Raw genomic sequence first — 15,648 nt, forward strand, 5'->3', positions numbered from 1 at the left:
TTCAGACGCATGACAAAAAAATGCAAGAGTTAAAGAGCTTCCAATTACCCTTTTTCCATACACACTTTTATTCGATTTTCAATTGAAACACAATGCTCCAATATATTCACAACCATGGAATGTTGCTTCAAGTGATATTCGCTTTATGTCATGTGTGTGAGCGTGTGTCGACACAGTAGCATAAAAATTTTACGAAACAATACAAATTCAAGTGTTGGTAATAAAATTTTAAAAGCATTTAAAAAGAAACAATCGATATTGTCTAAGATGTGTGTAAATAGATTTTATGACGATGAAAAAAATAGAGTATCGCTTATCGACGTCGTATTTATGATTTATGAATTCAAACTGCAATCCGAGAAAAAATAGACATTTTCAACAATTTAATTTGAATATTTTACGTCGCTTTTAATAGATGTACAAATGAAGAAAAAAAGGTTTCTTTTACATAAATATTAAACAAGAACCGGACAACATGCAAAATTATTCAACATTTCACAATCTGAGCCAAACAATATTCACACAGCTCGAAATTATATCTTGGGGAAAAAACTGCATCATAAATTGCACCTTTTCGGCAACCACATTGGTTCCGTTATGTAATCAATGCGATGTCGACCAGCAATGACTTTAATTGTTCGCCAGATTTTATGAAAGAAAAATCGTAAAGTACGATGAACCGTTTTTTCGGCTGGCGAAATAATCAAAAAGTTCACTTACTGCAATTTTTCTCTTTCTTATTAACCTTGGTCAAAAATAAAAAAAATAAGGCAGGTTTTATTGTCCGTTTCCACACAAACCAATAAAAAAAGAGTTGGATAACACATCGTGGCACATATTTTTTCATATACCACACAACTCCATGTCAGTTTTATTAAACACATCTAATCATGATGTAGTAGCGATAACAGTGCTTTCCAACTAAATCGATTTTCGATGAGAACTGTTGTAAAACAAAGTAACAATTATTTGATAAAACTACTTGAGATTGTCAATCAGGTTTAGTTTTATTTATTCGACCAACAATTAATTCAATCAAAGTTCGAGTCAACAATTAATTTTGATTTTTTTTACATTTTATGTTTTTAATGTGTTTGGAGTTTCAAATAGAGTAAAAATTCAGAATTTGTGCATTGCTTCTAAATGAAAAAGAATTTTTTTCTTCAAAAAATGTGAAAAGAAAGTTATACTTTGAATTGAGTATTCAAGTTTTGTGGGGACCAATTTTAAAGTTCGTCTTTTGACACAATTGTCTCAGCATTTGTCCATTTTTGTGTGATAAACTCGGCTGCTTTTTCGCCAATTACAACTGTTGCAGCATTGGTGTTTCCACTAACAATTTCCGGCATTCTATGAACGAAAGACGAAATTAATTAAATGTAAACATTGTTCATAAAATATAAAGTAAACCATACATGCTTGCATCTGCCACTCTCAAATTTTTAATCCCATACACATTAAGTTCGGCATCAACTACGTTTCGTCCATCATTATTCGATCCCATTTTGGCTGTTCCCGTCGGATGATAAACAGTCATTGGCATGTGACGAACATAACACTCCCAGTGTTCATCAGAGCCTCTAGCAAAACCATCACAATTTTCCAATTCAAATGTCACAATTTCACTTTCATGCTCTTTTAATGTTTTTGTGGTCGTTATCTTTTCAAGAATTTTAACGGCACGAACAAAAGTATCAACATCTTCAGCATTGCTCAAATAATTTGGCTGAATTTTTGGCGGATCTTGTGGATTGTTGCTGTTCAATGTTATTTTACCATGTGATTTCGGATTGAGTAAAACGGGATAAGCGAAAAATGTGTCGGCTTCTAAATTGGCCGTAACAATTGAGTCGACAATATTTTGTTTATAATTAAAAAAGCCCAAAATTAATCTTAAAACGTCGGCAGATTGTTTCGGTATTAGATAGTTCAATACTTGTATATCTGGATAAAGTGTATCGTTTACCGTGCTTATAAAACCCATATAGTCGACTGAGCCCATATTCGAAAGCGATCCATTTTGATGGAAGATATAATTGAAAAAATTCTCGGCCAACATTTGATAAGTGGGTGATACTGCCGTGGATTTGTGCACTGAGAAAATAAGCGGTACCATTATATGGTCTTGAAGATTTTCACCGACCGCCGCCTCTTTAATCAATGGAATTTGATGTTTTGCCAATTCAGCTTTTGGCCCAATGCCGGAAAGTATTAAAATTTTCGGTGTATTTACCGCACCAGCCGATAAAACTACTTCTTTTCGCGCATTAGCGATAACAGTTTTTTGCTCTGGCAAACGAACAAACTCAACGCCCGTTACTTGTTTCGTTTTTTCATCAATGATTAATCGATTTACATGCGCCAATTTGATAATATGCAAATTATTTCGAACATCGACTAAATTCGAATGCAAATATGCTTTGGCTGAACTAACACGTTGAGATTTATTTAAAATACCTTTTGCACGACCGAAACCAACGAACTTCTCGCCATAAAAATTGTTTAAGTGTTTAAAGCCCAATTCTTCATATGAGTGTTGCAGCATTGACTTTATGTATTCATCAAATTCGGTCCTTGGATAATTGTCAACATTAAGCGATGCATGATTTGCTTCGTTGTTGTTGCTCTCAAATCGTGTGTAGTATTTTAAAATCGATTCCCAATTCCAATCGGCACCAGCTGCTGTCTGCCAGTGTAAATCAAAATCTCGTCGATTTCCTCGCACGTATAGCATTGCATTCATTGCACTTGATCCACCTAAAGTTTTACCGCGCGGCCAAAATGACTGATGATTATTTAGTGCTAGGCCACCTGTGTTGCATGGCTCCGTAAAGTACTGCCAATCGTAACTGCTGTTTTGAAGTGTAAACCAAAGACCGGGAATCTAAATTAGAAATGGAACTTAAAATTGATTCGATAATAAAAGTAGAAAATCGATGCCCCATGTAGCGCATGCGAATGCCAAACATTACACCCATACCACGTGCACTGAAAAAGCAGAAAGTGTTTTTATGGTTACAGAACTGGGTTTTAAAGTTGTCCACTGAACATCTACTAGAATCGCATTTTTATTTAAAAAGGTAGTGCTTTATTGATGCGTAAAATGAGTGCAACATAAACATGATTTACATTTTGTTTCAAATTATAGTGATTGAGTTTTCTCTGTAATATAATATTTTTTATAGTTCGTCATGTGCCGCAAAATCTTCTTTGATAAATGCAGAGCATTTTTCACCAATCATGATGGTTGGTGCATTTGTGTTAGAGCTCACGATGACTGGCATAATGCTGGCATCGGCAACTCGTAAATTTTCGATGCCATGAACACGTAAACGTGAATCTACAACTGCTTTCTTATCGCTATTCGGGCCCATTTTACATGTTCCAACTGGGTGATAGACTGTCGTTGCCATATAATCTATGTAGCACTTGAAATATTCGTCTGATTCGACTGGCAGTTTATTGCATTCAGCAAGTGGCAACTGCATAAAAGTGCCATCATGTTCTTTAAACACATTCGACTTGACCTGGTTATACTGATACTTAACGCCATTCAATGCTATTTGCCAATCTTCTTTTTCATTCAAATAGTTTGCAAAAATGTGTGGCTTTTCAAACGGATCGATCGATTTCAACATAATTCTACCTTTTGATTTTGGATTAAGTAAAACAACAAACACCATTCCCATTTCACTATATTTGTTCTCTTCGATCAATGCCTTCTGTACTTCATCGCCAAAACCAACAATTTCCAAATATGTCTTCAATCCAAGTGATTCTTTTTTAAATTCGAAGTGATGTAGTTCGATATCAGGATAACCAGTACCATTTACCGTATTAATATAACCCACTAAATCCGTTATGCCAACATTCGTGTATTCACCCTTATTGTATAAATAAAAATCGATTGTATTTTTCAATGGATTTTCCGATGTCAATGAATCGCTTTTTGATCGATGGAAACTAAAGAACATCGGTACAATCATATGGTCTTGTAAATTTTTTCCAACTGCTAAATTCTTTTTCAGCGGAATTTTCATTTCTTTCAAGTGTTTTTCGGGACCAATTCCCGATAACATCAACAAATGTGGACTTGACAAAGCACCAGCCGAGACAACAATCTCTTTTTTCACCTTTGCAATTAATTTCTCCTCTCCATTATACACAAATTCAACGCCCGTTGCCTTTGCATTGTCATCGATGTTAATTTTCGTTGCATGAGCATGTTTTATAATGTATAAGTTCGGTCGATCTTTGGCTGGAACTAAAAAGGATTTAGCCGTTGTTTGCCGACGACCATTGTATACCGTTCCTTGTACTCGAGTATAACCTAGATGTATATCTGAATTGAAATCCATGATCGAATCATAACCAGCTTCTTTGCCAGCATCAACGAAACAATCTTCAATCGTGTTTGAATCATTTTTCAAACGATAATGTCCAACTTTTAACATTCCCTGGTCACTGTGATGTTTACCATTTTTATGTTTTACAAAATCTGCATCGAAATTTTGCTCGGATTTGAGAAAATATTTCAAAACATCATCATAACCCCAAGTTGGATTACCCAAATCACGCCAATTATCATAGTCACGCCGATTTCCACGCAAATAAATCATTGCATTTATACCATGCGATCCACCTAGTTATGAATAGAATTTAATTAAAAAATGAACATTCTACAATACATGAATATGAATGAAGATGCACACACACACACACCTAACATTTTCCCGCGCGGCCATAGACAACCGTCTTTATAGTTGCGACAACCGTTTTTGGTTTGCGCTGTGAATTGCCAGTCGTGTTTGCTTCTTTGTACGGTGAAAAACAATTGAGGTACCTATAGTTATTAGAATGGTAATACATGTGCGTACATGGACACAAAAAAAAACATCAAGTGATATTAGTTTGTATAATTGACATGTTGTTGTTTGGTCAAAGCAAATGCGTTTTCATTTAAAAGCTCCCAAACATTTATTAGCCACTTAATACTGTTAGTAAATAGCACAACACACAATGCACTATCGCTATTAACTATTACATTTTTCTCTGTTCAAGGACAAAGCGATTTCAACTTTATAATTTACCTTTTGGTTAAAAAAAAGTCAATTTCTATAAAGTAAGTTTTTACAGCCACCGATTCCATTGGAATTATATACAAACCCCAGAGTAAAGAGAAGAAAATAAACTTTTTTATAGATATCTTTAAAGCATTTTTCATGTGTTCATTTATTATTTTTGCAATTTCAAAAAAGTGTTCTTTATTGTTGATTAATTTGTGATTCATTTCATTGAGCTTCTTTTAGTTCATAATTCAGTTTTCTCCGCCTTCATCCATTCATTGCGAACGATATCAACGGACTTTTCGGCGACCATAATAACAACCGCATTTGGATTGCTACTCACTAGAGTTGGTAACGCAGAAGCATCAATGACGCGTAATCCTTTGATTCCTCTGACTCTTAACGAGCCATCGAGAACGGCTTTCTTGTCTGAATCTGACCCCATTTTTGCTGTAGATGTTGGATGATACACAGTTGTTCCCATGTGGCTTATGTAACACTTCCAATAGTCGTACGATTGATATTCGTGTTTGTCACAATCGTCGAATGGAATTCGAACTAAAACGCCGTCATTCTGCTTGAATGATTCAGTATTGACGAAGTTTGCTTGGAATTGAAGGCCTCGAATTAATGTATCCGCATCACGTTTATCGCCCAAATAGTTCGGCAGAATTCGTGGTGCATCATTTGGATCGGTGCTTTGCAATAGAATCTCGCCACTTGATTTTGGTCGCAGTAATTCAACGTAAACAAGATTAGTTTCGCCCTCATTATTTGCATCAAGTAACGGTTTTATCACACTTTCTTCATAATCCATTGCATGTAGTAATTTTTTCAAAAAACCCGATTGTTTTCTATGGTTAAAGTGTTGTAGTTCAATATCTGGATATCCACTATGATTTACGGTATTGATCATACCAACTAAATTAATTGTTCCAATTCCTGCCAATGGGCCTTTTCTATGAATAAGATAGTTGTATAGATTATCTAAAAATTCGGTGGGTGGTTCTGGTTGTGCAGTCAACTTGTTAAATTGAAAAACAAGGGGAACAATCAAATGATCTTGAAGATTTTTGCCAACAGGCAAATCTTGTTTAACTGGAATTCCCAGCTCCATCAAATGCTCTTTGGGACCGATTCCAGAGAGCAAAAGCAATTGTGGTGTACCAATGCTTCCAGCCGATAAAATGGTTTCTTTTGTCGCTTTCGCAATGAATTTATGCTCATTTTTGTAGATGAACTCAATGCTTGTGACTTTATTCGATGAATCAATGTGAATTTGTTGAACGTGTGCGTATTTAATTACATGCAAATTTTTCCGATTTTTTGCAGGCACCAAAAATGCTTTGGCTGTACTGTGACGTTCCCCGTTTTTTAATGTTCCTTGAGTGTTTGCATAGCCCAAACTTAAATCAGCATTAAGATCGTGCATAAAATCGTAGCCAAATTCCTTTGCCGCATCAATGAACACTTGACGAATCGGCTCCGGTTGGTCATAATGATCGACACCCATCTCACCTTTGTCACTGTGCCACTCGCCATTTTGATGTTCAACAAACGAACGATTTGCATTTGTTTCGGACTTTTTGAAATATTCTAAAACCGAATCCCAACCCCAATCTGTGTTGCCCATACTTTGCCATTCATCAAAGTCTGATTTGTGTCCACGTAAATAGACAGCCCCATTCAAACCATGTGAACCGCCCAACATCTTGCCTCTAGGCCAAAAACAACCACCACCTTTAACACTGCGACAAGCTGTTTCGCTTGGTTCGCTTCTAAATTTCCAATCGTATTCCGAATTTTGAAGCGGAAAGTACCATAATGGTATCTGTGAATGGTGAATTTTTACGAATGTATTATGTGATTTAAACATGAAAAGAAGGAAAGTGTAAAGAAAAGCAATTTGGATAAAAGCGTTTTATTTAATTTTACGCAATTTTACGTTCATTCATTTGAGGCTCATATACATCTTTATTCACACCACAAATGAATTTATAAAATGAAAAAACAAACCAGTAAATGTTTTCGTTCTTTAATTTTTCCCAAATAAAAAGAATACTTACTGGGCTAGTAAAAAATACAATACTGTGCATTCAACTAAAAAAAAGACGTAATAAATTGTAACCTGAGATTCCTGTAATAATTTTTTCAGCGCTTAAAAATGAATGAAACAAATCTCGATTTCGATTTTGAGCAGGTTACAATTCTTCATGCGCTGCAGTTGCGTCAGCCGCATCAGCAGCAGCAGCTGGCGTTGCTTCAGCTGTCGCCCAATCTTCTTTGATGAGATCGCTTGCTTTTTCAGCGATGGCAATGGTTGCCGCATCAATTGGTGCGCTTATTATTTTCGGCATAATGGATGCATCAACAACACGCAAACCGGTCAAGTGATGCACTTTAAGCCGCGAATCAACGACGGCGAATCGATCGATAAGTGGTCCCATTTTACTCGTTCCAACGGGTTGATAATGTGTTTTTGATACCTGTTTTACATAACACTCAAAGTATTGATCGGATCCAAATGGGATGGCTTCGGCCAAAGGTTCGTCAAGTGGTGCCGATGGTGGTGGTGTTTCCGTTGTGCTCGTTTGTCCCTTGTTCTTTTTATCGTGTTTCTTTGATTTTTCCTTTGGTGGTTTTGTTGGTTTAACTTTCTTCTTTTTCACTGGCACCGTTTCGCAGTCCGGAATCGACAAAACAACATCCGATGCATTCAATTCCTTAAATGGTGTAGTTTGTAAGAAATTTCTAGCCAATTGTACGCCTTGAACCAATGTTGCAATATCTTCGGGTCGACTCAAATAATTCGATTGTATAAGTGGTAATGCGTATGGATCGGCACTGCTCAAAATAACTTTGCCCAAAGTCACTGGATTCAAAAGTGTGACAAAAACGATTGCAATATCAGCATTTTTATTTGCATCAATAATGGGCTGCGCAACACTTTCATTCAGTCCAATTTTCACTTTCAAATATTCGGTGAGAAGAATGCCATCATTTTTCTTAAAAATGGCATACTGCGTTCCAATATTTGGATATGGTGAATTTATTGTACTAAAAAAGCCGAGCACATCGAATATATTTTGCAATTCAGCGATATCTTTGCGTTGTTTAATGTAATCGTATAATGTGTCAGTGGAATCAACACCCGCTTCGGTTGTTGTCGCTGTTGTTGCTGTTATTGGATCCGTATTTGCATTTTCGTTATTATTTGTTTCGGTCGTTTGCACATCGCTAACATTGAATTGAATAAATAGCGGAACCGTAATGTGATTCTGTAAACTGAATCCAGTGTATAGATTTCGAACAATTGAGATGTTCAAACGTGTTAAATACTTTTCCGGTCCAATGCCAGATAGTTGCAATATTTTTGGTGTACCAATGCTTCCAGCCGATAAAATGGTTTCTTTTGTGGCGACAGCCGTGAGCTCTTGCGTTTGATTGATTTGAAATTGAACGCCTGTCACTTGTCCAGTTGTATTATCGACATTCACTTTCGTAACATGAGCATATTTAATGACATATAGATTTGTACGATTTCGAATCGGTGATAAATATGCCTTGGCCGCATTATATAATTTTCCTTGACTGATTATGCCGGGCGCACGACCGATTCCAATGTATTCATTGCCGTTCAAATCGGCAATTTGTTTGTGACCAAGTTCTTGGGCAGCATCAAAAAGAGTTTGCTTGAATGGTTGTTCATTGACAAATGATTCGATTGGCAATGGACCCATCTTTCCGAGTGATTCATCAGCAGCACCACCATCATTGCTTTGTGGTACAGCTTCGGTTTGTTGGTTTTCAGCTTTCTTAAAATATTGCAACATATTTTGCCAATTCCAATTTGGATTGCCGGCATATTCCCATTCGTTAAAATCACGTGGATTACCGCGCACATAAAATCGAACATCCATACCAGCCGAACCGCCAATAAACTTTCCACTCGGCCATGATACATTTGATGCAAGTAAATTACCAACTTTTTGCGTTTTTTGAAGCGAATATCCCCAATCAACCGATGTATTTTGCAATGATGATATCATAAATGGAATCTATTTGTATTTGGCACATTTGAGGCATGCAATAACCCATCAACCGACAATGATAGATATATTTGATTGAAGTAAATGTGTGTGTGTGTATGTATGTGGGTGGATAAGGATGTGTGCGTCCAACACCAAATTTGTGTGTGTGTTTTTGAGGAAAGGAAATAATGGTGAAATAAAAATAAATATTTTAGAAGCGTTCGAAAAAAAAGCAAAAGCATATAAGAAAAAGTGGCCAGAAAAAGATCCCAAGCAAAAAGAATCGTTTTTCATTCAACACATGGATTTATTTGTGAGTGTCTAAAAGAATTATGACAATGATTTATTTTCCCCATTTTCGAAATGCTCTTTTAGAAATGTCATGAAAACAATCCAAGTCATAAATCATAAATCAAATACTTTCAAATATTTATCGATCAATCAAAAATCTTATTAAAACAAATTCACGGTTGAATGAAAATACAAGAATATAATTTCTTATTTGGCAAACTTAATAACGAAAAAAACATCGTACCTCAGATTCGATTGGTGGATCGCCGCCTGCTTCTAATAATAAAACCTTCCAATTTGGATTCTCACTCAAGCGACTTGCCACAACACTACCTAAATACAATAAAACACACGCTTAGATCATCATTTTCCAAAAGTGACACAATCAAATATAACATGAGTTTTACAAACCTGCCGAACCGGCACCAACAACGATGAAATCGAATGGTTCATTCAATCCTGTTGATAATAAAAAAATAATATACTCCTCATTAATATATTATACTCCTTATCAAAGTGTATGAGAAAAAACGAAAGATAGATTGTCGCCAAATGGTTCTATAAATAATGTTATGAGTGTTTTGGGTGAAGATTTTGAGAGGTATGCTGGTTATCATCATGCAAACAAATGTTAACAAGTAAACAGACAGTTCAATTCAATGGCTCTCAAAAAAAGAGGCTAAATGCGTCATTAACTCGTGCAATAAATATTTTTACGTTCACATTACTGTGAAAAAAATTCATACAATGGATAAATTGTACAGAAGCTGAATCTAATAAAAGAACCGAATTCAGAATTACTTGACTTTGGGTTATCTATGATCAGAAGCTAACTTTTCAAGAGCAAAACCACACACGGCGACAATAAACCTCTATCGATAAAATGCTAAACGAAATGATAATCGGGCATTTGAAGTTCAAAATTTGAACGTCATTCAAAAGCCAGTCAGTTATAATTTGCATTTTGCTAACCTTGTTCAACGGCCGTCGGTCCATAGTCTTTCGGCCACATATCTTTTGGTGAAATAGCACATTGTGCGGCTAAAATAGTTTGAACAAGCAGCCCAAATAGTTGATTTGCTGGACCCACACTCTGGGCAGCACATGATGGATTCAACACATCCATATTCGATGGTTTTTCTCTGCAAACGAATAAGAAATAAATGAAGAAAAAAAACTGTATATAAACTGCATTTGGATCAATCTCAATCACGAAATCATTTTAATGTGAGTTTGCGTTTCAATCAATTTAACTCAAACCATAAGTTACGAGATTGAAGTCGCCACTAAACTTTCCATTTAGTCAACACCAATTACGGTGCATGATGTCATATTTGAATGAAATATACTTGAAATTAACGTCTCTATTTCTACGTCTTTTAAAATTGCGCACATTAATAACAGACATTATCAGACTCACTAATTAATTTGAATATCAAACAAAGTATAAAATGAAGCATTTCTGAATTCTATTCAAGTGTGATAAAATGAAGTTTTACCGGTTTTCTCAAATATTATATCACACTAATAAAATTTACTTTCAAAAATTATATTCATCACTTCAGACATGCAAACCGAATCGAAATTTTATTAAAAAAATTGAAACGTAATTAATTATTTGTTAATTTTTCACTTGTTTCATTATTATTCTATCAAACTTACGTGTTGCAAATGAGCAATTAATATTTTTCAAAATAAAAATGTTGTTATTCAAGACAAATGTTCAACTGAATGCCGATCTATTGGAGGTATTTCTTTAAATACTCTTTTCGTATTGTTTCGATAATTTGATGTTTCGTGAAAAAATCGTATTGTTATCTTGACTGCAAATGATAAGACAAAACACCACGTAAATGTTTGTATATTGCTTGCTATCGAAAAACACACAAACAAAATGGAATAGAGGTAATGCGAATCCGTTATTCAGACAACAGCCATAAAAAAACACAATTCATTTGGAATGCTGTATAAACAATTTCAATATAAAATTATCTTATCATGTTTTGAGGATTATTTTCACCTCTCGATTTTTCATCTCCTCAGTGACATTATAACTAAGAATTTGAACAACAAGAGCTTGAATTGGAACGACTACATCATCCGAATTCTATTTATTTAATTATTGTGTCAAGAGAGATTGGTACACGTATACTGCGGCGGATAAATGATATGGTGAAGATTTAATGTTTACAACCAAAAAGTGACGAGTGAACAAGACATTGTTACACTCGATATTATTTTCAAATTCTTTGCCGAACTAATTGAATTTCATTTGTTTAATGTTTTTTTTCACAATTCAAATAATAGCTAAATTTATGCGGCGCTGCTAAAGGTCATTTGCACATTTTCAATAAATTTAATAATTAATTTTTTTTCACCTTTTTCGGTCGTATCACGTGTATTACTTTAAATGTGAACAATAAACTAAAGAGAGTACACAGCAATGAACCATTCGGTAAGAATTGACATAACAAACTAATTGAATTTCATACGACATTCGATCTGGTTATTCTCGGTGTCAATAAGAACGACTGTCCGTCGTTAACGCATACCATGCGTTACACACAAATCAATATACATTCAGATGAAGCTGTGTGTAGCAATGCCGGCATAAACTTTTTCTTTCTTTTCTTCTCGCTCTCTCTTTCCTTCTCCATATTTTCTTCGTCCGTGCAACTCAATGTAACCTACTAAATGAAATCGATGTGCTGCACATCCAAATTGAGTGTGCTCACTTCGGCAATCGATTCTGATGCAAACGAAAAACTCGTTTTTTTCGCAAACGTAAATCGAAATGCGTATTTTAACTAAAGCCTAAGTTGATTGAGTTGATTCATCTATTTTCACACAACTTAATTCAAAATGCAAAATGGTTTTGCAACGTTGAATCAGCACAACATTGTAGACATTAAATACAAACTACAATATCAAAAGAAACAAATAGAATTAACAAAGCAGTACGGTTATATTTGGTTGCATTTTACATTGAAAGTATTTTAAGACGCCTGAATAAAGACCGTAGACTTCATTCATATTTAAATTTTTATCAAGCAGTATAAATATGGGCGTTATTAGTAGGGATTTTGAAATTTAATGCACATAATCATTTCTTCGTAATAATGCAAAATACAGCGTTTACTCTATTCAAGTTACGAATGTCTATGGAAATAATTAAGTATGATAAAAACTGGACACCATTTCGACACGAAAGTTTTACATTTTCAAAGACTTTTTTATTAGAAGGGATAAATTGTAAACTCTCAAAATATATTATTTTCTCTTTTGGATCATAATTCAGTGTTTTCCGCCTTCATCCATTTATTGCGAATGATATCAACGGACTTTTCGGCGACCATAATAACAACCGCATTTGGATTGCTACTCACTAGAGTTGGTAACGCAGAAGCATCAATGACGCGTAATCCTTTGATTCCTCTGACTCTTAACGAGCCATCGAGAACGGCTTTCTTGTCTGAATCTGACCCCATTTTTGCTGTAGATGTTGGATGATAAACAGTTGTTCCCATGTGGCTTATGTAACACTTCCAATAGTCGTACGATTGATATTCGTGTTTGTCACAATCGTCGAATGGAATTCGAACTAAAACGCCGTCATTCTGCTTGAATGATTCAGTATTGACGAAGTTTGCTTGGAATTGAAGGCCTCGAATTAATGTATCCGCATCACGTTTATCGCCCAAATAGTTCGGCAGAATTCGTGGTGCATCATTTGGATCGGTGCTTTGCAATAGAATCTCGCCACTTGATTTTGGTCGCAGTAATTCAACGTAAACAAAACTAGTTTCGCCCTCATTATTTGCATCAAGCAACGGTTTTATCACACTTTCTTCATAATCTATTGCATGTAGTAATTTTTTCAAAAAATCCGATTGTTTTCTTTCATTGACAATTTGTAATTCAACATCAGGATATCCACTATGATTGACGGTATTGATCATACCAACTAAATTAGCTGTTCCAATTCCGGCCAATGGGCCTTTTCTATGAATAAGATAGTTGTATAGATTATCTAAGAATTCGGTGGGTGGTTCTGGTTGTGCAGTCAACTTGTTAAATTGAAAAACAAGGGGAACAATCAAATGATCTTGGAGATTTTTTCCAACAGGCAAATCTTGTTTAACTGGAATTCCCAGCTCCATCAAATGCTCTTTGGGACCGATTCCAGAGAGCAAAAGCAATTGTGGTGTACCAATGCTTCCAGCCGATAAAATGGTTTCTTTTGTCGCTTTCGCAATGAATTTATGCTCATTTTTGTAGATGAACTCAATGCTTGTGACTTTATTCGATGAATCAATGTGAATTTGTTGAACGTGTGCGTATTTAATTACATGCAAATTTTTTCGATTTTTCGCAGGCACCAAAAATGCTTTGGCTGTACTGTGACGTTCACCGTTTTTTAATGTTCCTTGAGTGTTTGCATAGCCCAAACTTAAATCAGCATTAAGATCGTGCATAAAATCGTAGCCAAATTCCTTTGCCGCATCAATGAACACTTGACGAATCGGCTCCGGTTGGTCATAATGATCGACACCCATCTCACCTTTGTCACTGTGCCACTCGCCATTTTGATGTTCAACAAACGAACGATTTGCATTTGTTTCGGACTTTTTGAAATATTCTAAAACCGAATCCCAACCCCAATCTGTGTTGCCCATACTTTGCCATTCATCAAAGTCTGATTTGTGTCCACGTAAATAGATAGCCCCATTCAAACCATGTGAACCGCCTAACATCTTGCCTCTTGGCCAAAAACAACCACCACCTTTAACACTGCGACAAGCTGTTTCACTTGGCTCGGTTCTGAATTTCCAATCGTATTCCGTATTTTGAAGGTGAAAGTACCATAATGGTATCTGTGAATGTATTATGAGACTTTCTTACTCAATATAATCAAACTTAATTGCAAAAAACTTCGTACCTCAGATTCAATTGGTGGATCGCCGCCTGCTTCTAATAATAAAACCTTCCAATTTGGATTCTCACTCAAACGACTTGCCACAACACTACCTAAATACAATAAAACACACGCTTAGATCATCATTTTTCAACAGTGATACAAGTATAGAATGAGTTTTAGAAACCTGCTGAACCTGCACCAACAATGATGAAATCAAATGGTTCATTCAATCCTGTTGATAATAAAAAAAAATACACTCTTTAATACTCCTTCCTTATCAAACAAATGATAGATTGTCATGTTAGTATTTTAAGCGGTTTGCTTCTTATCTTCATTAAAAAGAATTTTAAGAAGTATACAGACAGTTAATTTCAGTGTCCCCTAACATATTAATTGAGCAACAAATATTTTTACGATTATACAAAAAAAAATCATACAATGGATAAATTGTACGGAAGCTGAATCTAATAAAAGAACCGAATTGAGAATGACTTGACTTTGGGTTATCTATGATCAAAATTCAGAAGCTGACTCTTCAAGAGCAAAACTACACACAGCGACAATAAACCTTTATCGATAAAATGCTAAACGAAATGATAATCAGGCATTTGAAGTTCAAAACTTGAGCGTCATTCAAAAGCCAGTCAGTTATAATTTACATTTTGCTAACCTCAGTCTATGTATTTCGGATGGATATCCATCCGAGATATTTTAGAATATCTGGATATTAAACGCAACTGCACAGCGCCATCGATATCCATCCGAAATACATAGACTGGCTAACCTTGTTCAAGGGCCGTAGGTCCAAAGTCTTTCGGCCACATATCTTTTGGTGAAATAGCACATTGTGCCGCTAAAATGGTTTGAACGAGAAGCCCAAATAGTTGATTTGCTGGACCCACACTCTGGGCAGCACATGCTGGATTCAACACATCCATATTTGACGGTTTTTCTCTGCAAACAAAAAAAGAAATAAATGAAAAAAATCTGTATAAAAAATGAATTTGAATGATTCTGAATCAATATTTAAATAAAACAAGTACTCCTCGCATTAAATCAAATCGCAAAAAATTACGCTTTCCAAATGTCCAAAAATTCAAACAAAAAGGTTGATATTCAACTGAATGTCGATCCTTTGTTGGTGGAATTCCTTTAATTACTGTTTTCGTACTGTTTTGACAATTGTGCACGTCGCATTGTTATCACATATATTTTTTTATATCAATGCAAAAGAAACAAACACATTTATTGAGATATATCAATGCAAACCTATGGTCATTGGCTTTTGGCCTTTACATTCTGTTTTCAATGGTGACAAAACGTCATAAGCAGGATAACGTTT

At 35.3% G+C, this 15,648-nt stretch overlaps 3 protein-coding genes across 9 annotated transcripts in view; 1 reads left to right on the top strand and 2 right to left on the bottom strand.

The window, feature by feature from the left end:
* LOC116349203 (flotillin-2) overlaps positions 1–15,648 on the top strand; it is a 79,185-nt gene that overhangs the window by 34,100 nt on the left and 29,437 nt on the right. The gene's annotated exons all lie outside the window — the stretch shown is intronic.
* Positions 383–11,856, bottom strand: LOC116349197 (glucose dehydrogenase [FAD, quinone]-like). 5 transcript variants are annotated; one of them, XM_031780515.1, is made up of 6 exons: positions 11,051–11,171; positions 10,361–10,530; positions 9,800–9,847; positions 9,633–9,721; positions 1,416–2,884; positions 383–1,350 (listed from the first exon to the last, which is right to left on the bottom strand). In XM_031780515.1, exons 2-6 carry the CDS (start codon positions 10,512–10,514, stop codon positions 1,227–1,229), a joined length of 1,884 nt encoding a protein of 627 aa, XP_031636375.1. In that variant the 5' UTR covers positions 10,515–10,530; positions 11,051–11,171; the 3' UTR covers positions 383–1,226. The 5 variants fall into 5 exon arrangements, with proteins under 5 accessions (XP_031636375.1, XP_031636377.1, XP_031636376.1 ...); XM_031780517.1 differs by lacking the exons at positions 383–1,350; positions 1,416–2,884 and adding exons at positions 3,066–4,642; positions 4,723–4,843 and having other exon boundaries at positions 11,051–11,265; XM_031780516.1 differs by lacking the exons at positions 383–1,350; positions 1,416–2,884 and adding an exon at positions 5,206–6,897.
* On the bottom strand, positions 12,595–15,259 carry LOC116349201 (glucose dehydrogenase [FAD, quinone]-like). Its single transcript, XM_031780531.1, has 4 exons — positions 15,091–15,259; positions 14,491–14,538; positions 14,328–14,416; positions 12,595–14,262 (listed from the first exon to the last, which is right to left on the bottom strand). Exons 1-4 carry the CDS (start codon positions 15,242–15,244, stop codon positions 12,676–12,678), a joined length of 1,878 nt encoding a protein of 625 aa, XP_031636391.1. The 5' UTR covers positions 15,245–15,259; the 3' UTR covers positions 12,595–12,675.

Source organism: Contarinia nasturtii, unplaced genomic scaffold, assembly GCF_009176525.2.
Source record: "Contarinia nasturtii isolate CC-2019 unplaced genomic scaffold, AAFC_CNas_1.1 Cnas_scaffold_2806, whole genome shotgun sequence".
NCBI classification, from domain to species: domain Eukaryota; kingdom Metazoa; phylum Arthropoda; class Insecta; order Diptera; family Cecidomyiidae; genus Contarinia; species Contarinia nasturtii.